The 25,138-nt window shown below is 40.1% G+C and overlaps 8 protein-coding genes across 8 annotated transcripts; 3 read left to right on the forward strand and 5 right to left on the reverse strand.

Annotated features, from left to right (window-relative positions):
- Window positions 1–2,341: 2,341 nt before the first annotated feature.
- INS49_006299 (uncharacterized protein) lies at window positions 2,342–4,077 on the forward strand (the record flags this gene model as incomplete). Its single annotated transcript, XM_043167071.1, has 5 exons — window positions 2,342–2,385; window positions 2,459–2,678; window positions 2,768–3,060; window positions 3,138–3,745; window positions 3,815–4,077. 5 exons carry the CDS (start codon window positions 2,342–2,344, stop codon window positions 4,075–4,077), a joined length of 1,428 nt encoding a protein of 475 aa, XP_043028215.1.
- An 87-nt stretch (window positions 4,078–4,164) lies between these two features.
- INS49_006300 (uncharacterized protein) lies at window positions 4,165–6,114 on the reverse strand (the record flags this gene model as incomplete). The annotated part of the gene is made up of 1 exon (XM_043167072.1): window positions 4,165–6,114. One exon carries the CDS (start codon window positions 6,112–6,114, stop codon window positions 4,165–4,167), a length of 1,950 nt encoding a protein of 649 aa, XP_043028216.1.
- Window positions 6,115–16,925: 10,811 nt separating this feature from the next.
- INS49_006301 (uncharacterized protein) lies at window positions 16,926–17,272 on the reverse strand (the record flags this gene model as incomplete). The annotated part of the gene is made up of 2 exons (XM_043167073.1): window positions 16,926–17,025; window positions 17,094–17,272. 2 exons carry the CDS (start codon window positions 17,270–17,272, stop codon window positions 16,926–16,928), a joined length of 279 nt encoding a protein of 92 aa, XP_043028217.1.
- Window positions 17,273–17,338: 66 nt separating this feature from the next.
- On the reverse strand, window positions 17,339–18,155 carry INS49_006302 (uncharacterized protein; the record flags this gene model as incomplete). Its single annotated transcript, XM_043167074.1, has 4 exons — window positions 17,339–17,346; window positions 17,400–17,555; window positions 17,836–17,929; window positions 18,057–18,155. The coding sequence occupies 4 exons, from the start codon at window positions 18,153–18,155 to the stop codon at window positions 17,339–17,341; spliced, it is 357 nt and encodes a 118-aa protein (XP_043028218.1).
- A 1,017-nt stretch (window positions 18,156–19,172) lies between these two features.
- INS49_006303 (uncharacterized protein) lies at window positions 19,173–19,967 on the forward strand (the record flags this gene model as incomplete). The annotated part of the gene is made up of 3 exons (XM_043167075.1): window positions 19,173–19,416; window positions 19,473–19,755; window positions 19,808–19,967. 3 exons carry the CDS (start codon window positions 19,173–19,175, stop codon window positions 19,965–19,967), a joined length of 687 nt encoding a protein of 228 aa, XP_043028219.1.
- Window positions 19,968–20,132: 165 nt separating this feature from the next.
- On the reverse strand, window positions 20,133–21,883 carry INS49_006304 (uncharacterized protein; the record flags this gene model as incomplete). Its single annotated transcript, XM_043167076.1, has 2 exons — window positions 20,133–21,282; window positions 21,834–21,883. The coding sequence occupies 2 exons, from the start codon at window positions 21,881–21,883 to the stop codon at window positions 20,133–20,135; spliced, it is 1,200 nt and encodes a 399-aa protein (XP_043028220.1).
- Window positions 21,884–22,797: 914 nt separating this feature from the next.
- On the forward strand, window positions 22,798–23,957 carry INS49_006305 (uncharacterized protein; the record flags this gene model as incomplete). Its single annotated transcript, XM_043167077.1, has 2 exons — window positions 22,798–23,645; window positions 23,702–23,957. 2 exons carry the CDS (start codon window positions 22,798–22,800, stop codon window positions 23,955–23,957), a joined length of 1,104 nt encoding a protein of 367 aa, XP_043028221.1.
- A 157-nt stretch (window positions 23,958–24,114) lies between these two features.
- On the reverse strand, window positions 24,115–24,942 carry INS49_006306 (uncharacterized protein; the record flags this gene model as incomplete). The annotated part of the gene is made up of 1 exon (XM_043167078.1): window positions 24,115–24,942. The coding sequence occupies one exon, from the start codon at window positions 24,940–24,942 to the stop codon at window positions 24,115–24,117; it is 828 nt and encodes a 275-aa protein (XP_043028222.1).
- Between the last annotated feature and the right edge of the window lie 196 nt (window positions 24,943–25,138).

Below are 25,138 nucleotides of genomic sequence, written 5' to 3' on the forward strand. Positions count from 1 at the left end.
CTTACTGTAGGCAGCTTTCAGGAGCTCATTGAGCTCATTGACGGTTTTCGTCCGATCTGCAATCTTCTCCAATGCTTAAAGCACGTGGAAATCAACCAATGAGCGGCAGGAAGGTATCTGTCGTCTGGTGTTGTTTACTCGTGCTCTTCGAGTTGCTTTCCCAGATGTCAAGTCATTGCTCCAATGATTGGACATATGAATTTTGGTTTTACGAAGACTGTAGTGTTTTGGAAGATTTCCTTCTGTTCCCGCCCAAGAGAAATAATATTGGGAGGAGTTGTACGAATACTTTAAACTGTCGTTCCAATACGCTGCGTTCATGGCTCAGTGCATGTGTTGTTCTCCATCCTCGTTCATCTCATGTGAAGCAAGTCACACTAGAGAAGTCTTATTCGCACATCACTTCCGGTGTTCTGCGTTCTGAGCGGCGACAAGCGGCCTCGCTTGTTCAGAAGACAGCACAATGGGCATCGGAGTCATTCTATCACCACACCAAGCGGTAATTCTCAATAACCGGCCAGTCATCGAAAATCCTGGTGTGAACGATTCTGGTATTTGTTACGAAGTGACCTTTACGGTGCTTACGCAGAGGCGTGACTTGATGAAGGCGTGCTTACAAGGGCATATCACATATGACAGTTGTACTTTGCCCATTCAGGTTTCGAGGCATGCGCTGGGCGGCTCGGCTTCACCGACCCTACTCAACCTTGGAACTGGGAGGCTACAGGTGTGCGGTGGTCCCAGGCTCGCCCAGCTTTTGGCCTTCGAGTTGGAACAGAACAGGCTGCCGACTTTGAAGCATTGATTGACAGTGAGGCGGTTTGTATGTTTGGATCTTGAAACTGTCCGCATAATACGGATGTGCAAAGTTTTGTACTTGAATTGAGAAGTTGATGGCAACGTATCAGCGCCAGCCTCGTCCCCAAAAGGATATATTTTTCCAGGACAAGACCCTAAATACGGTTCGGCAATCTACTCTTTGGCCCACAAAACTCTCACCCACCAAGATGATATTTTCTGAAGCAAAGCCTGTCGCAATGGCCAACGAAAAGCACCTTCTGATATCCTTCCGCGCGTGACTTCCACCTCCACACGTTTATTGGCACATCATGAGCTCTTGTCCAGGAATCATAGCAGGGTTTATTACTCCGCCAATGCAAGCACGCGCTTTCGTGTCAAGGATGATGCCTAGAACCTAGGCCCGGACTTCCGATTGGGGGCGCAAAATTGGCAACGCATCTGACCCGCTTGTGTAAGCGGCCGAAGGATAGAGGCCTCACATATGCCAGCCCTGAAAAACTCTAGGCCGTTCTGAATCAGCAACAGCGGCGTAATTTTGAAACGAAACAAAAGTATCCGAAGACGCACGATGCGGCTTCCTACCGCCTAGTTTGGACATATGTCGCGTACTATGCTAAAATTGTCGAACCAATAGCACCGAGGCTAATGGTCGCAATTATCTAATGTAGCACATGCAAAATTCCACCCCAGCGCCATATGCATATTAGGAGACAAGACAAGACCTCTCGAGAACAAAGCATTAGCTAGACACGGGAGCGCCAGTCCACCATTTGACGCCCCGCTAAGCGTGTCATGGGCTCAAAGCTCATAACGGACATACATCGGTGTAATCTGGCCGACAGCAAGGGTATATGACAAAGGACTCAGCGAGCTGAAGCAGGCATCCTTTCAGTCGTATGACCTCCTGCCCGCACTGATGGTGGCTTGAATACGAACGGTATCCTTGGCTCACGAAAGAGATTCGTGATATCCCTGTTCTCGTCTGCGTAGTTACTCCTGGGCATAACTCTGACAAGTCCTCCTCGGTTGCGTCCGACGGCCTATCACCGTCTAGCTGAAAGTCGGTGTAAGCCAAATTATTTCAAGGTGGCTTCATTCCAGCCCTCGGTTAGGGCTGGCTGTGTGGCCCCGTCATAGCCTTAAAAGCAGTCAGCCGGAGTCAGCCCTAAACATCCATGCGCGATGAGTGTAGTGTAGGACCATTAAGGCCAAGTATATTTGGGGTGTTGGTCAGCACGGTTACCAAGTGAATACGATTGGTCATTGGCCGAGTTTGGAATTCTGGTGGCATAACGGGCCTCATTTTGCTTTCTCAGGCAGCTGAAAGGTTGGCATCTGCTATTGGAATGGCCCCCGCCTGAGCGTAGGTTGCACAGCTGGTCTGCCATTCCAGCGGGCTATGCTTCGTACAGGAAGGGAAGTCTCGTGTGAGGGATAAAGAACCGTGTCCGTCCCTCTGCCCATCTGCTTTCCCTTGTAGTAACCGTCTTCAAATCAATTACACAAGATCCGAGACTTCTCAAAGATAATATCAAGCAATATGGCTTCATCCATCGATCTCAACAACATCCAAGGAGACATCCTGTGAGTCTAATTCAACGGACCGTCCCTTGCAAGCTGAGACACCTCGGTTGACGACTAACTTTGCCCGTCAAAGGTCTGGGCTCCCCAAGAAAGCTGAGACATTCTACTTCTTCGAGATTGACAAGAATGTGGATGCATTCCGTACCCGCCTTCACAAAGTTGTGCCTCTGATCGCCTCAGACAAGTTCGTGTCGTCCGGGCGAGACAAGATCTCTTCGCATAGGAAACACCACACAGGTTTTCTGTCTCTTGCTTTCGCAAATATTTCCTTCTCCTCCAAAGGCCTCCAGAAGGTAAGCCTCCTACCTGTCCATCAGTCCTGTATCGCATCCACCCTTTCAACCGTTGGACAGCAGGCTGACAGTTCACGACTTGTGTTCAGATCGGAATCAATGCAGCCGAGGCCAAGGACGACGGCTTTACAGCCGGTATGCTGCCCGATGCGAAAGCTCTCGGTGACGCTGGGACAGGAGTCGATGGCAAGCCTTTCGAACCCAAGTGGATCCCCGAATTCAAGAAGGGGACCATCGACGGCGTCATCGTCATCGCTGGAGATTGCGAGCACAGCATAAACAAGAAGCTGGACGAGATCCTCGCTGTCTTCAGCAACACCATCCACAAGGTGATCAGCATCTTCGGGCACAGCCGTCCCGGCAAGGAGAGTGGCCACGAACAGTACGTATAATTATGTGGTGACCGGGTCACAATTATGCAGGTGCCAATGATAGCCATGTGCTAACTCAGTAAAAAAGCTTCGGATTCTTGGATGGTGTTTCCAACCCAGCTGTGAAGGGAGTCAGCGAGGACCTTTCGACCCAGGGACCGGTCGACCCAGGAGTCATCCTGCTGGGCCGCGAGGGCGATGCGCAACAAGCGGAAAGGCCAGTATGGGCCAAGGACGGAAGCTTCCTGGCCTTCCGTTTCCTGCAGCAGCTCGTGCCCGAGTTCGACAGGTTCCTGGAGCTGAATGCCCCTCGGGTCAACGATCCCGCCGCGAACACTGCCGAGCTTCTCGGTGCTCGCTTCACCGGCCGCTGGAAGTCTGGTGCGCCTATCCAGGTTACTCCGTTCAAGGATGACCCGGCGCTGGCTGCAGACCCAAAGAGGAACAACATCTTCACGTTTGATAAAGGCAACCAAGACAAATGCCCCTTCGCATCTCATGTCCGCAAGATGAACCCCCGAGGTGACATCCTCATCGGTGACATCAACCCGCATAGGGTCATACGACGGGGCATCCAGTATGGGCCTGAGGTCAATGACCGGGAGAAGAAGCAGCACAAGACGGAGAAGGACAGGGGACTCTTGTTTGTCAGCTACCAGAGCAGCCTGGGCAGAGGATTCCAGTTCCTGCAGAAGAGTAAGTGAACGCCGTTTCTCATAGCTCCGAGATGATGACAAGCATACTGATTCCCTGGGCAACGAATAGGCTGGGCCAACAACATCAGCTTCCCGCCGAACACACCGCAGGTGCCCGGCTTCGACCCTCTGATCGGTCAGGTCGATAACACGGTCCACAACGAGGGCCCGCGGAACATGACCGGCGCTGATCCGGTGAACGTTGCCAATTCGCTCGATCTAGGCTTCCAAGTCTGGGTTGTTCCCAAGGGCGGTGAGTACTTCTTCTCGCCTTCGATCTCTGTTCTCAGGGACACCTTCGCGAAGAATGGCGTGGATGAGCTCAAGCTGTGAACTGGAGCTGTTCGGTTGTCTCTTTGGATGTAGGCGTGGTAGAGACTGTGTGGACTTTCATGTATTTCAGACCCCACATCCTGAATTTCATTGGATCATAAAGTCTTGGGCTTCCTTTCCCAGACTCAGAGCTTCTCCATCCATCAGTCCATCCACGTAACACTCTCCAACAAATTTGCACAAACTTGCAGATTCGTCGTCGGTGCCGGACTTGCGTAAAACCACAGGCACGCTGCACCCGTAGAGAACGCAGACAATATCTCCTTTTTGTGCTCGTCTTGGGGCTACTCCAATGTAGCCCTCTTTTGTGACCATGAGTCGACGGATCTTTCCTCCCATGACGCCTCGGATCCGGGAAAAGACGCTCTTCGAGTGTTTCGGAATGTGGCCTCCAGTGGCAGAAGAAGGAAAAAGAGAGGCTTTCATTTGACAGATTTCCTCAACGGAGAATCCCCGTATATGGAGGTCCTTGTTCAGCTCCCACCATGCCGGAAACCACGGTGGCCCTGATCTTCCAGGTTCACCATCCTCATTTGCAAATTTGACAAGCTGGATCAATTCATTGCCGTATTGTCGAATAGGTGCACGGGACTCCAGATACTTGTCTTGTCGATCGAGCACCAAGGAGCGGACGAGTTCTTCGAAAATATCTTCTTCTGTCTCTGCATTCAAGGCCGCACTGTTCACAGGGGATGTGGACTGGATAATTTGCATAACCCGGTCCTCCTGCGCTGGAATACCCCCAAGTCCATCGATTGAGCCAATTATGAGGCCCCGACATTTCAAATGACTGATCAAGTCCCTCAGTTCGATGGCAGGTAGTTCATCACCGGAAGCTTTGTAGGCCGACATCTTTTTTGCTTTCTTTATCGACCTCGGTGGGCCGGTGATAGGCCTGAAGTTGGCCAGGGCCTCATTTGTACTCTGGCTGACCATTAGAGGAACCACATATGGTGGACTGAGGACACGCCAGTCGGGAACCCAGCTCGGCCAGTCGTTATCGGGGTTTTGAAACAGCTGTGCGAAGCAAATAATGTCCAGGCTCTTGTAATGGTGCAGGAAAGCTTGAACGAGACCGGTGTACAGTGTCCTTTCATCGTAGCAATACGTCGGACGGCCGATCATCTGCCGGTCTGCTTCACGAGCAAGGCCATGCACGGCCCAGATTCTATCCCTAGGATCCGTTGTCTCGTAGTCTCCGCAGAAGGCCATCAGGGATATCAGGCTCATTTTATAGCGGTTCTGGTCATGTTCATACCATTGGATGAGCCGCCGGCGATTCCAAGCTGTTGTCCATGCCGCGGTCCTGATGTAACGCTCCAAAGGGCCGCATAGCTCAAGTGCGTGCAACCCCCTGCGGAACGCCGCTCGGGATATGGAATGAGTACCACAGTAGAATGTCAAATCTTTTGCCAGTATGAACTCCTGGAGCGTCCACACTCTCCGCCACCAAGGAAGATCCAGGAGACTTTCCAAGGGCTTCCAACCGGGATGGTCTGCCAAGTCCGCAGGCATGAGCTTCCCTCGCTTTTTATAGTCATGTCGAAGTTCATGCCTTCGGTTGGCAAGATGTACTAACAGTTCAATAGCTGTCTTGGTGTCTTCGGATCCTTCGGAGAGCCAGACAATTGTGGCGTTGGCTTGGCGATATATCCGACCCATCAGCTTGACTTGTGACGAGCGCTCACTAAGGCTGGCCTGATTGATGCAAATCGAGTCAATCCAGAACCAGTCTTGGGCAAGGTTGAAAGCCTCAGATGAAGTAGAACAGAGCATGCGAAGAAGAGCCAACACATTCCTCAGCACGAAAGTGTCATGACCATTCAGCTGGATAGACTCGTCATGGTACTCCCTGCCGTCGCCCCAGGTGTACGAGACAGTCGTGAATGGCGGACAGCGTGGGTCGTCGAGCGAGAACGTCGTCAGCTCCCCGCTGACCTGTCCGCTCCGGTTGGTGTCATCCCAGCTCAGCCTAATGAGGCGGACCTGTGCAGATGAGGATTGCAACTCCTCGTATAAGATGGAATGTTCGCTCATTGTGCCACATGTTGAAGGATCTTGAATGACGAAAATGGATGAAGCAGTTTGTGCAGATGCTCTCTAGCTATTTAGGTCGTCGATCAAGTCAGGTCCGTCATTACGCTAGCCTAAATAGGTAGTTAGCGGGGTAATGAAACGCATTTTTATTACCATATCGGTATCCTGGGCACGTATAATAGCGCTGAATATAAAGTGTCCTACAACAACACAGTCTGACCACATCTCAGCACTGCACAAGTCTGCTAGTGATTTTCTGAGTATTATTTGGCTTTGTTCTTTTTATGTACCTCAGGCCTTGACATAACTTTGAAACGTAGGTCTGTATTTTAACATTAAGTGTGCATGTTATCCCATCACCAGGTGACGATCTCTGGGTAACTGAGGTAGACAAAATGAGATTTATCGACATCTTCAGCCGTGACTCTCAACCTCGCGACATAATCGATTTCGCAAATGATAGGATTCTGCACAAATTACTAAGTAAATATAAGGAAAGACACTCCAAGGTCCCTACTAGTATTCTCGTCGTTAACAACGCAATGTCGACATCCATTGGGGGGAGACTTCCACACAACTGGTATCGCATGAAGAAGACGCAAGCTGTGTTAAATAGTTTTGCGAGCGTTGAGAATTGTTTAATTTATAAACCATCTGTTCCCGGTGCTGCGTTGAGAAGCAGCGCAGATATTGAGATGACCGACCGCGTGGCCCATGTGCTCGTGATTCTTGCTTACTGCGAGACAGTGACAACGCCTCCGCAGGAGGCTACCAGCGCCATATTTCATCCGTTCAGCCAGGAAGCATTACAAGAGACAGTGATGGATGGTTCATGTAAAAGCTCAAAACCAAGTTTCACTTCAAATGAAGGAGTGAGAGCTAGCCACATACTTTCAACCAAGCGGCTTTTGGCTATGAAGTTTTGGCAGCCTTTTCTCATTTCAAGAAAAGCCTACCAGGGGGAGGGGGGGTTCTTATTTAGGTGCTGCAAGCAAGTCAAAAGGAAAGCAACATAATAGTGACATGCAAACAATGTTTTAACAGTATGTTTTTATGTATGTCTTGCATTATTTGCTCGTCACTAATATGTAGTCGTTTTTAATATAAGGTTGCTCCTGACATGTTATGATATAATGTTAGCATTTAATAGCCCTGGTAAAAAAAATGCCTTTCTTTTCCTCATCCCTAACCTAATTATTTATTTATTCTTTATTAGCTTAACTATTTACTATGGAAATACCTATAAAACTATGGAAATATTTAAAAATAAAAATAAATTTAAAGTTAACAAGTATAACGGGTTTATATATTGCAAACGCTAAGCATTACCATAGCTAAGCCTAATTAAATAAAAAGAAAGAAAGAAAAGGTATAAAAGCTAAATTGTTTAAATTCCGGCAATAAAATGCTGAAAACCCTAAGTTTTAAGCTAAAACTCAAAACCCTTACCTTAATAAATCATACTTATTATATTACCCCCTTTCTACCTACTTTTTAAATTTTACTTATTATATTAAAAGGCAATAAAAAATTATCCATAAGTAGTAAAGACCCATTTATAAGGCCTTTCCTATAATTATAAATACTTATTAAAATTACCGCTTTCCGCTCCTTTCCTCCCTTTTATTAATAATATATATATTAAGTAAATACCTTAAACCTAAAATTATAATTTCCAACCCTTAATAATTAATATTTAAAGCTTTTTAATTAAAAATTAATAATTCTTAAAATTAAAAACTTATTATTTATTATATTATTTATTATTATTTACTTAGTTAAATTTAAAGATTAAGTAAGTTTTTAATTTTTAATAATTTTTATTTAATTTCTTAATATTTTCTTAGGAAAATTAATATAAGTATTTCCCTTGCTTTTTTAATAGCTATAATTATAATCTGTTATAGTTTAGGCTTGTGCCCATAGTGATTAATTAGCGGGCTCTGGCCCTATAAGAATAGGCTTTAGCGTAGGTACAGACGGGAAGTAAACCTTCTCCTTTGCACTTTAAATATTAACTCTATTTAGGCACCTTTATTCTACGAGTTTAAAGCCAGCTTATAATATATATTTAAAGTCCTCTTGCATTATAAACCTATAATGCAATTATATAAAACCCAGTATAATAAAACTTAAAAGGAATAATAGCAGCTTATTAAGCCCTTCCCTATCCTAAGGAGCTTTTATCTTGGGAAAGTTTAGTAACTTAGTTGGTAGAGATAAGAGCTAAATTTATAATAAATAGGGAGGCAATTAGCATTAAAGGGGCTTAATTCTTTTATATATTTAGTTAGTTAAGAACTTTTCGCAATTAATTTCTGCCCTATATTAGTTTTATAAAGATATTTAAGGGGCAGCTAAAGAGCTTCTTAAAGAGGGTTTGCTTTATGCTTAGGGATCCTTTTAAGCAAAGATATGCTAGGCTTAGCTTAATTACGTTATAGCAACGCTACGGGGAGGGAATGGTAGATTTTCTTACTTGCTTTAATTAGCTTTTTTATATAGTTAGGGCCTAAGCTTAGCTAAATAACTGCAAAATATTACTTATAGCTAATAAACTTACCGCCTTAGCAAAGTTAAAACTTAATTGCAAGGAGTGGCTAAAAATATTTAAGGTATTTTGCTTTGCCTTACGGCAATATAAGGGCGTTTTTAATGCCATAATAGCAAAGAATAATACTTAACCTTAAAATGGCGAAGCAATAAATATTAATATTGCAGCGATTTTAATAAGGAAAGTTAAGTATTATGCTTATGGCTAGCTTGATTATTATAAGCATAATTGCCTAAATCGCTATAGGAGAACCTATATATAGCTGTTATTAATTAGGCTTAGCAAGGAAAAGGTGCTTAATTAAGGTTGTTTTTAATGTATAAATTTTTTTCTATAGGGTGGGGCTTAAAGTGATGTTAGCTTAATATTGGCTTAAGCCTAAAGCGGGTTAGCTAATGCTAGCTGGTTTAGCGCTATGAAACTCTTAGGGCCTAGGAACTTTCCGCTAATAAAGCAAATTATTTATAATTAAACACTAATTAATTATAAGTTATATAATAAGTTTATAGCTTTAAGGCTTTAAGTAAGGGAGCTTATATAAAAGGCATAAATTAAAGGATTTTAAGAATGCCGCCAGCTTAACCGCTAGCTTGCATTTAAATAATTATCTCTTATTGGCTTGCTTTGGCTAATATATTAAATTATAGGGTATGGAAAAGATAAAAATATATATATAATATAAGCCGGCTTAATAACGTAGTTAAAGCACCACGGGTTAATTAAATAACTAGGCAAAAGGCAATATTTAATTTGCAATTAAAGTAGTGCCTTCTTTATTTTTTGTTATATAATTAACCCCTTAGGAAGGCCTCTTTGCAATTTCAACCTAGGGAAAGGGGATATATTATAGTTTGGGCTTGTGCCCATAGTGATTAGTTAGCGGGCTCTGGCCCTATAAAAATAGGCTTTGGCATGGGTGCAAACAGGGAGTAAACCTTCTCCTTTGCACTCTGAATATTAACTCCATTTAGGCACCTTTATTCTGCAAGTTTGAGGCCAGCCCATAACATAATCCTATTATTAGCAAAAATAGCCAAACCCTAAAGACTTATAATAATTATTAAAAAAGAAAGTATATAATTTCTATAAAAAAATTATTAAAATCTAGCTAATTATTTTTAATTACCTACAATATAACTCCCTTGCTTATTCTTGCCTATTAAAAAAAGCTTAAGAATAACGGCATTAACATTATTAAAATCTATATAATAAAATTTTTATTAATTTTTAAGGAAAAATTATTAAAATCCGCTAACTTTTCCAAAATATTTACTTTAAAAAGCTTTACATTATATATTGCGTTATATTAAAGTATAAAGAAATAAATATTTTTTCGTTATAAGTTATTTTCCCCTTAATTTCTAAATATTTTTTTAATAAAAATAGTAATTATACCCTTATTTACTTTACTAGCCTAATAGTTTAATATATTAATGCCAATAATTAAAACTTTTTTAATGCATTTTATTATATTTTTATTTAAATTTTAAATTTAAATAGCTTAAACTTTAATTAATTAATTTATAAGTTAATAATGCTTTTAAAATAAAAGAAAAGGATTTCTTACCTTTATATTTTGCTTTATTATTATTTTAAATATTATAAAGATATTCCTAAAAATTTACTATTTTCCCTTAAAATTTAATATTTTTATATTATTATTATAAATCATTCCTTTAAAGGCCGCTTTTTATGCCTTCTTTAATTAATTAATAAGGCCTATACTTTATTTCTTATAAATATATACTTTATTTTCTTATACTTTATTTCCTTTAAAGGTAAAAAATATATAAAAGTAAGTTTTATTTCCTTGCCGCTATAAATTTCGTTCCCCTTATTTAAATGCTATAAAAATATCCCTAAATTCTAGATTTTTCTCAACCCTATTGAAAATTTTACTTTTTCTATCCTTTTCTTCTTTCTCTCTTATTCTCCCTAGCATTAAATATATTCTTAATATCCCTTAAAAAGGGGTATACTTAAATATACTATCCCTCTCTTTATTTCCTTACATTTCTTTTTAATTATTTACGCTGTAATTTACCTTCTTTTTATTAATAATTATATATTATATAATTAACTAAAGGCCCATTAGCTCTTTATAAGTCTTTATATTTATATTTAAAGTTATTCCAAGCTATAATATTTATTAAGTTTTTTAAATTAATTTAATTAAGTTCCCTATACCCTACTTATTTTATTAAACCCTCTTTTTTAAATCCCTTATTTACTTACTTTAAACATATATAAAGTAACTTTTTTATTAAGTACTTTTAATGCTTATTAATTATTATTATAAGTAGCTAAGAATCCTTTTAAATTTAATTAAGTAATAAGTTTAAAGCAATATATTATAATAACTTTATATAAATCCTAACATACCTTTTATTTAAAAATTTAAATATTTTTATAATTAAAAGAAATATTATGCGTTTTATATAAAATTTTATATGCTTTTAATTAAGTTTCTTTTTATATTAAAAAAACCTATAATTCTTTAAGTTTACTTAAATTAAGTTTCTTATTTAAAATTATATTGCTAAGGTTTTCTTATAATTTATTATAAATTCCTAGGTTTATGCAATAAATATTATAATAACTTAATATAAGTTTAAGATTTATTAAAGCTTCTTTATAAATATCTTTACTCTTTCCTTTAATAAAGTAATTAAGTAGGTTTCTTATTTAATAGTTTTAAATATTAAAATAATAAAATTAAGTTAATAATTATAAGTTATAAAGAAAGCTAACATCCTTATATTAATATTTACTTAATTATTTAATACTATTTATATTATTAATACTTATTTTACTTAATTTTTTTAATTTTAATTAATAAAAGCTAATAAATAAGCCTTAAGTTTTTAATTTATTTTTTTTAATCCTTTATTTATTTTTAAGTAATATATTATATTAAGCTATTAATTAATTTATAATAATTAGTAAATATGCTTTTAAAATTTACTTATTTAATTTAAGCTTTAATTAAAGGTAATTATACTTAGCTATTAATAATACTTTGCTTAGTATTATATAAAGCGCTTAATATATGCTTTTATATTTATAAAATGCATAGGTTTTAATATAATTTCTTTGCTTAAATAATTATAAATTACCTAAAAATATTAATAACCTTAAAAAGTAAAAATACTCTTAAATTTATCCCCCTTTAAATTAAATAATTTTATAATAAAATTTATAATAATCTCTTAATAATATTAATTAAGAATTAATAAGGGTTTTAAAAGTACCTTTTTAGCTTTTTTTTATATCTTTACATTCTTATAAATATTATAATTCCTTAAGAACTGCCTTACTTTTTATTATAATAATAATTAATAAAAATGCTAACTTATAATAAAAATTATCCTTTTTCTCTTAAAATACTTATTAATATTAAAATTATAAACATTTTAAATAATCTTTATATATAAAATGTTAGCTTTTAAGTCTTTTAAGCTAGCATTTTTATATTTATCCTTTATTATAATTAATACCCTTAAAATTTATAATTTATTATAATATTTTAAGCATTTTTAGGGATTAATATTATATTTAATTAATTAAATATAAAGTTTAAGATTTAAATTTAATTTATAATTCCCTTATAAAATTACTTTATATATTACTATATACTTTTAATCTTTAAATATAACTTTTAGTTATAATTATTATAAATTTAAATTATTAAAAACCTAAAGATTTTTTAGCTTTATATTATTTTTTAGTTAAGTAATATTAAAGCATTAATAATTAAAAGTATTTTTTAATATTATTTAAATAATTTTTACTTCCTTATTTATAAATATTATTTAATCTTAATTCCTTTAAGAAAGAGTATTAAGTATTAATGCTTTCTTACTTAGCTTATATATTAAGTTAAATAAAAAGTTTGCAAGGAATTCTATATATTAAGCTTATTTTTCTAAAAGCTGCTATTTTATTATAAATATTTTAAATTTTTATAATTAAAAAGAATAGTAAATTAGTTTATGCTTTTTAATTTTGCGTATTATTAATAAAAATAATTTATAATTATTAGCATTTTTTTATTAATAATTTAATAATTATGCTTAATTATTATTAACTTCCTTAAGTAAAAGGCTATAGGTTTTAGCTAGCCATTAATTTTATAAGATAATACCTCCTTTAATCCCTAATTATTATAATTAGCCTTTAAAAACATTTTTTTATTTAAATCCCACTATATTAAGACTAAGGCTTATATAAAGGCTTTCTTAAGCTTATTAAAAGCTTTTTAATAATTTTTTATTTATTAAAATAGCATGCCCTTCTTAATTAACGCTATTAATAGCGCGATTTTTATAAAATAATTCTTAATAAATATGTAATAAAAGTTAATAAAACCTAAAAAGCTTTATACCCCTTTAATTAAAGTAAGTACCTTTTATTTTAATATTGTATATATCTTCTTAAAATCCAATATAACCCTTATGCTTATTATTATAATAAATTTTAAGTATTTAACCTTCTTTTAAGTAAATTCATACTTATTTAAGTTTAAGTAAAGCCTATTTTTTATTAATTATTAAAATACCTTTTATATAGTTTTTATATATTAATTATAAGTTTCGCTAATATATATTAAAATATTATTTATATAAGCTAAGTAATACTTATTTAATAAATTATATAAAATAAAATTAATATATTATTAAAATATAGTAAGGGCATTTTAAAGGCTAAAAGGTATAATTAACTATATAAAAAGCTTATATCTTATTTAAAAAGCTATCTTTTATTTATAGCCTTTCTTTATTTAAATCTTATAAAATGCTTAAATAATATTTATCTTAATAAATTAATAAGCTTTTATTAAATTCCTTAAGATTTTTAAGATTAAAAGTAATAAATATTAATTTATCTTTATAATTTAATTTAACGCTTTATAATTATAATAAAACTATAAGCCCTTACTTAATTTTTAAATAAAAATTATTAAAAACCTTGCTTTATTATTGCTAGCTTTAATAAAGCCCTTATTTAAAAGGTTCTTAAAGATCTTTTTAAAAATTAAAAGTTCCTTTTAAAATATATTATAAACTAACCTAAAAGGAATAAATACCTCTTAATTCTTTTTATTAATCTTAAGGTTAATTTTATAATTTATTTTAAGTTTATAAAAGTTAAGCTTATTTGCTTCCTTCTTTATAAAAAGTAAGAGTATATTGTAAAATTCCAAAGAAATCCTTGCTTAAAGCTTTTCTTTTATAAGCGGAATTTTTATATATAAGGCCTTATTTATATCCTTTAAGAAAATAATAAATATTATAAGTTTTACTATAAATTTCTTATAGTTCTTTTTAATCCTTTAAAAATATGCTATAAAGGTTAACTTAATAACCTAAGTCGCTACCTTTAGCTCTTTTAACTTATTTAAATATAATTATTAGCTTATATAAGAAATTTAATAATTTACCCTTTTATATTAAATTTTCTTTTAATAAGGAATAGAAAAAGCCTTATTTATTATTAATTATAACTTTTCTAAAATTAAGGGGAATTTTAAATTTAAGATAATATAAGCGTAAATTAATTTTTAATAACTCTTAATTTTCATAATAAATCTTATAATTCCCTTAGTAATTACTTTAATAATTCCTAATATAATACCCTTTAAAGTTTATAATTATATAAGTATAATAAGAATACTTATCCTATCTATCATTTCTTTATTAATTATAATAAAATACTTATACCCCTTATTTATAAGGGTAATTTTTTAATTTACATTATTAATAATTATATAAATAAATATAAATTTTAATTTTAATATATTTATTTTTATTTATACTTAAATATTTTTTATATATCTTATAATTTATCTTTACTTTAAAGCTATTTTTTTTAACTTAAATATATTAATTTTATCTTTTTATTTATTAAAAAGATTTAATTTAATTATTTAAGCTAAATTAAGATAAGGACTTAAATTCCTTAAATTATAATTTAAATTTAAGAATAAAGTATAAAAACACCTTTTTTAAAAGTAACTTAATGCTTTATACCTCTTATATCTTTCACTTTAAAAATAAGCCTTCCTTTCCTCTTTAAAAACTTACTTTACTTATTAACGCCCTTAAAAGCCGCTTACTATAAAGCATTTTCCATTTTACCCCTTATAATTTCTTTTCTTAATTATATAATTTATCCTTATTAAAGTATTTTCTTTAAAATTTAAGGCCAATCCTTTTTTATTCTTTAAAAATTATAAATTAAAGTCCTTATAATTTAAATTAAAAGCAATAGCAGCTAAGGCAAGATTTTTACGCCCTTATTAATATTAATTTATAAGCAATTTAAACTCTTCCATTTATTTAAATCGCTAAGCTATTTATTAAACTACCTTTATATATTCTTTAAATATTATAAAAAATAATATAATTATTAATTTATTCTTTAAAACTTTTAATATTCCTTAATATAACTATGTTATGCAGAATTTATTATTCTATATATACCCTTTAGCTTTTATTAAAGCACTTTTAAAATCCATAAAAAACTTATTAAAAAGCTAGTTATCTCTTTACCTTAATTAAGTTAAGTTATCTTACTCCTTTTCCTTATATATAATTATAAAAAATATATAATTTATATAAGCAATTAATTTTTATAAGTTAAAATCCTTATTTATACCTTTATTTTCCTAAAATACTTAAATCTTAAACTTTTAATTACCTTTTAAGCATTAATATATCCTATACTAAGCCTTTTACTTCCTATTTATATATTTAATAAACTTATTAATAAAAAGTTTTAAAATTAAAAAAGCTTAAAAATTAATATATTTATTTAATTTATTATTTTATATAAGCTATAAAAAAGCCTTTTATAAAAAACCTATAAATATAACTTTAAAATTAATCTTAAATATTATCTTTAATTTGCTAAATATATATTTATTATTATTAAAAACCGCTAAGGTTTAATTAAGAAATAATAAGGTAAGGATAATTATAAGGTGTGATTACATTATTAATGTTAAATAAGGGGGTGCTTATAGCTAACTTATTAATTTAATAAATTCCTTTAATTCTTATATAATTCCCTTTATTATATTAATAGCTACCCTTAATGCGCTTTTAACCACTTACTATATAATATTATTTAATAAACCTTAATTTTATATAGCTACTTATATTGCTAAATTAAATATTAAATTCTAAACTATATATTATAAAAAGTTAATTTCCATATTTAAAAATTTAAATCCCAATGGGTTTGCATTAGCGCTTAATGCATTATTAAAATTTCTTTTTAATTTAACGCTTTTTAATGATTTTCTTAATATTTTTTCGCAAGGATTTTCTTTATAATGAAAATTATAAAAGATTTTAAAAAAATTTAATTAATTATAACGAATTTATATATTATAAATGCTAAGCATTATTATAGCTAAGCCTAGTTAAATAAAGAGAAAGAAAGAAAAGGTATAAAAGCTAAATTGCCTAAATTCCGGCAATAAAATGCCAAAAACCCTAGGTTTTAAGCTAAAACCCAAAACCCTTACCTTGATGGGTTACACCCATTACAACAAGGTTTAAATTAAAGCTTTTAATATAAAATTATAATGATATTAATTAAAATAAAGTTAATATTAATATAAAGTTAATATTAATATAAAGTTAATATTAATATAAAGTTAATATTAATATAAAGTTAATATTAATATAAAGTTAATATTAATATAAAGTTAATATTAATATAAAGTTAATATTAATATAATTTAAAGCCTTAATATAATTTACTTTTAATAATATTTTAATATCCTTTTACTAGCATTTCGCTAAAATTACAAAATTTTAATTAAATGTCAAAACATGAGTGCATTGCGTGACCCAGTCAGAAACCCCCCTCCCCCCTGGTAGGAGAGGAATAGAAGTAATTTCTCAGACAGCAATTTGTCACCCATTATTTCTGCTGGCCCTTGTACTATCAAGAAATGTTTCAATCATCCACAGGACATATTCACTTAATATTTTTCCTAAACGCCAGTGTTACATGTTGTACCACTATTTGTCCCACTTATAACCTCCTATGCTCTATGCCTTTTTAATTGCCCATCTAATTTATACGGGATACCGTTCGAGTCCTCAAAACTGAACGCCACAGCACTGATCCTAAAACCCAATCACACTCCGAAGATCTCAGACATGTATGTAAATCGGCTGATTGTATCGCGAAGTATTGCGGCGCAGCGATTGCAGGGACATATCAGGCGTACCGTACCGTCTCTTCAGGCACCTCCTGCTGCGACCGTCATGAAAAGTCTCTCCCGCTTCAGGAACACGGAAAGGAGAACTCCCAAGGCACCAGCCGCGATTAGGAGAATGTAGCTGTGTTCTGTCAGTTGAGGTTCTAGATCACAGTCGCTAGTCCAAACAGTGCCGTCTTGGCGACTCACGTGTTGTCAATTGCCCGAACGATGATTGCGAGGGCATCTGTCTGCTGCTTTTCCGACAACGCCTCGAACAGATCGCTGCTGGTTCCAGCAATGGCGTTGACCACAACGTCCCTATCCATGTCCGGAAGGAGGTTCACAAGTCCGGCGGTTGCTTCGTTGACGAAGATTGCTCCTGCCATGCCCAGTGCTAAGACAATTCCACCAAGTTGGGCTGATAGGACATGCAACTAGTGGGTGTATTACGATTATTGAACTAGGAGTGAGAATTTTGGGTCAGTCTAAGGTTACAGTGTCGATAGCACTTACAACCCGTCATGAACCCGAGCGCCCACGGGATCTCCTCTGGCTTCACCTTGGCCTGGAGGACACTATAGCCGGCTTGGTTGAAGAAACCGATACCCAGAGCCATCAGGGAGGTATAGCCGTAGATGGCTTGGGGTGAGGTATCTGGCTTCACCATATCTATATAGGCCAGTTAGTTCCTCAGCGGTGGCACAGACTCAAAGCAGGGACGGAACCTCATATCAATTCAATCTCACAGCCCAAGTTTTGCACGCGAACAGCATAAAATGCAGCAAATCCAAAGATCCAGAATTCAATGAGGAGAGCTGCTAAGCGTTCCCAACAGCATCCTCAAAATAGACTGTCAAAACATCGCCAGTACGCCGCGGCCCCGCAAGCTCCTTGAAGCGCGCGTGTGCCTCACAGCCCGAGTCTTAAAAATGCATGTCCTGAAGCGTACGAAACATTGTCTTGGCCACCAACGTGTACCCCTGAGAACGCTGGTCCGGCAAGGCACGCCCGGCCTCGATGGACAGGATGTACGGGGCGCTGTCCTAACGGGGGCTCAGATTAGATTCGCGGACCTCAGAACGGAAACCGGGCGCAACACCAAGAGGTGACAAGAAAATCAGGAATTTTGCTTCAGTTGAGCGGGGCTTTTCTTGCTCCTGGAGTGCCTACCTTGCGGGCTTCGCTTCTAAGCGTCTTGTATCGGCTCAATAGGAAATCGATGTCCTCTTCCTTCGGGATCTTGAACATAGACACTCGGATTATGGTCATTGTGAATGAGATTTGGCCGGAGGGAGGCCAAGATTTAGGCGAAGATTGGCAAGAGTTTGCGATGTGAAACCAATTCGAGAGAATGAGAAGAGGATGGAGGGCTGGATAAGGAAGAGCATAGGTATCAGCTGCTACAGCTGGAGGCCAGCAGTGGAATTTATAAGAAACCACTGAATCACTTGTCCGCTCTGGTTAGTGTCAGCCCGGCTCAGCCTGCAGATGAGGATTGCAAGGATCTTATGTCTGCAGATGCTCCGTAACTACATGAGCACCTGATACAACACATCCTGCTACAATACAGTCAAATCACGTTTTCAGCACAAAGGTGAAGAGGTTGAATTTCTGCTCCACATGCAACAGTTCGCCAGTGATATGCTGAGTATATGAAGATGCAGGACTCTAGGACCACTACATATAACAACCATGAGAATTTCGTGACGAAGGAAGCAAAGTTTGGCTGACATGTTGAAATTTCTTAGAAATACGTCGGCCAATGTAGCGTAAAATGCACTGCAAGCAGACAACGGACTGCATTGGAGGTTGTATACTGCCGCGGCGATCAGCAAGCAATATATGTTGCTGAGACGTTGTTGATGACTTCTGTCTAAATTCCTCACATGTCGGTCATTACCAAGCGAACTGGGTGAGCTCACCAATCATATCGCTAGGTGTTGCTTACCTAGGACGCATTCAAGGTCCGGCACTAACCTCCGGAGCACTCGAAGGGTCCGCGCCGGCACTGATCTGCATGAGACACTAGTTTTGTCAGCTTCCAATGTTAGTGAAGGGCGTCCATTATCACAAGAGGATATCGTACCATGATTAATATAGCAGAGGCATTACTCTACTTTCAATGACCGAAAATTACCTATATATGGAGGTCCTGCTCGACTCGCTGAGGAGAATGCCTTCAGTCTATAACGATTGAGACCAGCAAGAACCACAGGATTCACTGTGCCATTTCGTTTATCAAATACCTTGTCCTTTTGACTAAGCTCAATCCAACAAGCCTTCAGAATGCCTTCTACTTCTCCCATTGCGCTCATCTTCGGAGCCGGTGCCAACGTCGGGCAGAATGTTGGCCGGGCATTCGCAGCCAAAGGCTACAGAATCGCCTTAGTATCCAGGAGCCTGAAAGAAGAAGACAGCAGCTCCTCCAAGGTTCACATCCGGGGCGATTTCACTGATCCCGCTTCCATAGCTGAGATCTTCTCAAAGGTGAAATCGCAGCTCGGAACTCCATCGGTGGTAGTTTATAACGGTATGGTTTCCATCTATCCGAAATTCGACAAAGTGTAACTGACCCGGTTCAAAAAGCTGCTGCCGCAACTCGCCAAGATGCGAAGAATCCCCTGGGTCTCCCTCTGAAGGATTTTGTTCGGGACTTCTCTGTGAACACAACCAGTGCTTTCGTCGCGGCCCAGCAAGCCGTGCTCGCCTTCGAGCAGATGCCCGAGTCTGCATCGCGGACCTTCATCTTCACGGGCAACTGCACCAATGTCGCGCCCATCGTGGCGCTGATGGGCAGCGGCGCTGGCAAGTCCGCCACGGCCCATATCATCCAGTGTGCGGCAGAAGCGTACAAAGACAAGGGTTACAAGTACGTCCAGCGCAGTCGGATAATCTGATACGTTTCGTTAACCACAATGCAGATTCTACTATGCCGATGAAAGAAACGCCGATGGCTCGGCCGTGTACAGCGCCGTCGATGGACCAGCCCACGCCAACTTCTACACCGAGCTTGCTGAGGGAACCTCACAGGGACCGTGGCAGCAGACCTTTGTCAAGGGGGTTGGATACAAGAAGCTGTAGGCTTTCATAGTCTCGCCAGATAAAGTCATAGCAAGCTCTGTCCAAATTTTAAATACCAGAGTAGTTGAAGTCGAGCTCCTGAGTCTGCGTGCAAGATGCTCCATTACAACCACGTGTCACCGCGACCCTTCCACCACCTCCCCCGTGGCAAGCAGCTTCTTTCCTTCAGGGAGAGGCAGCGCACAGCTCGGCGGCCGCTGCCATGTCGGGAACTTGGCGCCGCGTCGGTCCATCCACCGCCTCGGCTGCGTCGCCCGCTTCAGCATCGCCCCGCAGAACGGCACCTCTGGTATCTCGGGTGAGCGGCGGCCAGTCGAACGCGCCATGGGCCTGGTCCCACCGCGTCAGCACCTGCTCCTCCTTTCCCCGGTTAGCCACGGCGGCCTGGCGAGTCGCCATCCACTCGTCAAGGTGTCGCCTGTACTCGACAACGGGGGCGTCGAGCACGACATCCTCATGCTTGTCCCAGGCCGGCGCGGCGCCGCCCGAGGACGTGTCGAGGACCATGGCGGCGTCCAGCTCGTGGGGGTAATTCTCGTCGCGCAGGTGCGTGTCACGGGTGATGATCTCGTAGAGGGTGAAGGCGGCGAACTTGACGTCGTCGCGGGCCGGCTCGTAGCTTTGCCTCCTGTGGTCCTTGGACTCCCAACCCAGCCTGCTGGCGAGGTTGAAGTCGAAGATGATCAGGTCGTCCGTGATCGGATCTATGAGGAGATTGTATGGCGTGGTGTCGCCGTGGGCGATGCCCAGCGTGAGGTTGAGGTGGTCAATGGTCGAGGTGAGTTGCCTAAGGTGGTTAAACTTGAAGGGCCTCGAGACATTCCTTTCGATAGTTCCGCCTGCTACGAAGGGCGTCGTGAAGCCGACTACTTTGTCTTGGCCTTCGACTTGATCGACGACGAGGCTGTCGAATGGGATGATGTTAGGGTGCTTGGATATGTGAAGAAGACAGTTTGCCTCATCCCATACGACTCCCATGTTGCCCTCGTTGATATGGTACTTGAAGGCGACTTGTTTAGGCGCCGTGCCAGCCGCGGCGACGTACTCGCACAGGTCAACCTGGACGCCCATGCGATGGAGCTCCACGAGCTGCTCGCGCCTGACCTGTCGCACTTGGGCTGGGTAGTCTGACGGGGAGGGATAAAAAGGTATAATGGTTGGGTGCTTGTCTGGATCAGCCGTGGACTTTAGCAATTCACCTTCCTCGCCAACCTCGATCTGCATGATATCCGAGGGGATATCGTCGACGTACTCGGCGAGGGCATCGAGAAAAAACTCCTCATCATCCTCCTTCCACGCTGTCGCGTCGCGACGGCTGTGAAACGTCGTTGATCCCAGTCGATAATGATTTTCTTAGTGCCGATTTGGTTATGAAGACTATCATGGCCCGTCTTGGTGAAGCGCTGGTCTGGTGTGCAGTCGTCAAAGTGACCCATTGTGAATCCCTGTTGAAGAACACACGCGTGGGTAAGACATACCGCGACAAAAAGAAATATGACTACAAGTGATATTAAGACTCTTGCAATGTGTTGTTCTCCAAGCACAAGCTTCTCTCGTCCAAGTACGGGGAAAGAATGTGCACATCAGCAGAGGTTGGCAGTCGAATGTTGGTCCTTTGCTGAAGTAACTATCAAGCGGCTGAGGCGGGCCAGACCGCATGTCACCGCTCAGCGCTCCTTCGCTGCATACTGGTAGTCTAATTCTGTGCTAGTGCACAGGCACTAACCTTGATTTATAATACGATATTCTCGCAGTCCCCCAGTGAAAGCAGCTCTACCTTGGATGGTTACAACCTGTCGATTCTTTGCAACATATCGACCAGTAGGGGCCACATCCTCGAGCCTGGCTCAGAATATCGCAACTTACATAGGATAGCCTTTTATTGTCTGCGTCTGTTCCATCCAATCAAGCGACATCGTTTGTCTCACCCGTTGTATCAAGATGGAAGACGACACAGGCCGAGCAACCATCGCATCGGTCGATCGACAGGTGATTGTAAAGGTCAGTTGCGTGGGTAAATCGGTCTTGGACGCATTCATTCTTACCTATTTAGGCTTGCGACATGTGTCGTAAGAAGAAAATCAGATGCGAGCCAACAGCAAGGGGGTGCGCGCAGTGTACCAAGTCTCGCACCCACTGTCACTTTACTCCTATCTCGACGAGGAGAAACAGTCGAAGGCCGGCTGGGTGCGTCTGCTCAGCATCGTTTACAACCTTCCTCGTCTGACATGATTTCAGCTATAAACACATCAACAGCCTTGAAGAAAGACTTAAGAAGTTGGAGGGTCTCTTGCAGCAGACTCTCAAACAGAAAAGTCTTCCAAAAGCTGGTCCGTCACAGTATGATCACTCGCCGTTCGGCATGATATTGGATTTGGAGTCCAACGAGAGGTCAGACGATCGTCCTCATCTTCCAATCCCAATAGAAGCCATCGATAGTCAGCTACGGCAACAAAGCACTTTCGTCGGCAATAGCTTTGTCGAAAAAGACTTGGATCTGGCCCAAATTACAAATCACAACAAGGCATCATACAGTCATGCGTTGACTCATGAACCATTGAACATCCCAGGGCAGCCCTGGCCCTCTTGGAAAGGAAGTCTGGCGCTAGGGCCATTCTCACTTCCCTCTCTTCACGAGCTTCCAACCAAACAAGTTGCCCTCGAACTAGTCGAAGATGCTTTCAGGAGCTTCAACCGCTTCTTCCCTCTGTTTGACGAGCAGGAGTTTCTCCACCAGTTCCATCACCAGTACACAGAATCAAGCCCGAGTAACCCGGCCTGGTGGGCCTGTATCAATGTCGTCCTCTCACTGGCCCATCGATTCCGCGCGATGCGCACTCTCCAGACAGCTTATGAGAACACTCAGTCATGCGGTTACATCCACAACGCCCTTGCGGTCGTTTCCGAGCTCAGTATACTCCGTCAGAGTTTGCCCGCCATCCAGGCCCTAGTAGGCATGGCCATCGTCCTCCAAGGATCGCCCAACCCACAGGTGTCCTCGGTGCTCACGGCCGCTGCAGTGCGACTGGCACAAGCCATGGGTTTACACAGAAGAGCGCAAGACAAGGGCCTTCCTGAGAGACAAGTCGAACAGCGCAAACGTGTCTTCTGGGCTGCTTATTTCCTCGATAAGGATATCAGTCTCCGTCTGGGCCAGCCTTTTGCCCAGGACGACGACGACATGGACGCCGAGTTGCCCTCAGAAAGCCCAACCGACTTACCGCTCATCAGCCTCGGGGGCGGGTTCCGGAAGATTAACTTCTTCAACGCCCGGATCGGACTTGCTGTGATTCAGGGGCAAGTCTATAAAAGGCTGTACTCCGTCCAGGCAGCGAGGCAATCTGAAGCGCAGAAGGCGTCTGTGGCTCACGAACTGAGCTCCGTGCTGTCGTACTGGAGAGGCAGTGTGCCGGTTGACTTCGAGGACGAGGCAGAAGTACCGCCACAGACCCCTCTTCCGGTCGAGTTCATTCACATGCTCATTCTGCGCTTCACATATGTCAATTGCCTTGTCATGGTCGACCGTCATTTACCGCCGCCTGACTCCACATCGGCCCACACACTGGACACTGCACTCGCTGGATCGTTCATGTTTACAGAAAGTCTCTGCGTCGTTGAGTCACGCAAGGCGATCCGTCTTATACAAGTCACTCCACCGGGTGACTACGCATGTGTATGGTAAGCGAAGGTGTGCCCTTTTATTTTGACTAGACAGCTAAAGCAGCGATACACAGGATTCTGCTTCACCCATTCTTCGCTGCCGTTGAGGTTCTGCTGCACAACGTGATCCGGTACCCTGAGTCCCCACAGGCGGCGTCAGACCTCCATGTTGTGGAACCTTTTCTTCACCTTCTTGAGATTCTGGCTGGTGAGAAGAGGCAATGCTCGCGGTCTGAGGAGGCGGAGAGGATGCATCGGCTTTGCAATGAGCTGAACGGCCGGGCAAGGGAGGCTGTCGAACGCTCCAGTATGAGACTGACTTTTGGGTGAGTGTCGGACCCGCCACAATGAGGGCTTGGTACTTGTCACGGACACGAAAGTTAGAGCCTTGTATGTGCGTGACGTCGAAGGGCTCGTGCTAGAGCAGGATCGAGAGACAGAATCTTATTCTTTGGGTACCTCCTCCAGTCCCACGAGTCGGCTCAGACTAGGGTAAAGTGTATCCTCCGTCAATGACAATGTCGCTTCCTGTCATGTAAGTCGATGCATCACTCGCGAGATACAGGTACAGAGCCTTGATCTCCTTGACGTCGCCCTGACGGCCCAGGGGCGTCATACGAATACCCTCATTGAAAACCTGCGGCGAGGCGCCCATCCTGGTGTCGAAGAAGCCCGGCGAGACAATGTTGACCCTCGCGAACTCGCGCCACTCCCTGGCCAGGCTCTTCCCGAGCTGCGTCACGGCAGCCTTCGTAGAATTGTACACGGGCTGGTCAACCGGCACGTTGACAATGCGTGCCGAGATGCTCGACGTGATGATGAGGTTGCCGGAGCCCTGCCTCTTGAAGACCTCGCCGGCGTACTTGGCGCAGTAGACCACCCCGTCGACGTTGACCGAGTACTGCTTCTTGTACTCGTCGACCGTCTGCTCGGTGAGGGGCTTCGAGATGGCCATCCCCGCGTTCGCCACGAACACGTCCAGCTTCCCAAAGTCGTCCACGACCGCGCCTACGGTTTTCCGCACTGCTTCTGGGTCTGACACGTCCACCTTGTAGGCCTTGGCTTTGATGCCAAACGTCTTGGCCAGGGCTTCTCCCTTGGATATCGCAGCGTCGTTGCTATTGTACCACAGGGCGACGTGGGCGCCTGCCTCTGCCATGGCCTCTGTTGCTGCGTATCCGATACCGTCTGAGGCGCCATTGACAGCCACTACGCGGCCTTTCAGGCTGAACTGCTCGAAGACATTGGATGGGATATTGGGGACTGGCTTGGGGTCGCGGGGTGCAGCCGCCACTTCCTCGACCGTCATAGACATCTTTGCCAGTGGCTTTTAATAAGGGTTGAGAAAGGCTGGTAAGGGCGCTAGATGTCAGAGGGGATTAATGTTAAAGACGAGTTTCAGAGGGCAAAGTTGAAGTCTGTCCGTTGAGGCTGAGATTCACCCTCCGTGACGTCTTGTAACATTGGACTACTACACGACACCTTCGGTGGTGGGGAAGTGGGACTGTCTA

The sequence above is a fragment of the Diaporthe citri genome (genome assembly GCF_014595645.1).
Source record: "Diaporthe citri strain NFHF-8-4 chromosome Unknown scaffold_2, whole genome shotgun sequence".
In the NCBI taxonomy this organism is placed as follows: Eukaryota; Fungi; Ascomycota; class Sordariomycetes; order Diaporthales; family Diaporthaceae; genus Diaporthe; species Diaporthe citri.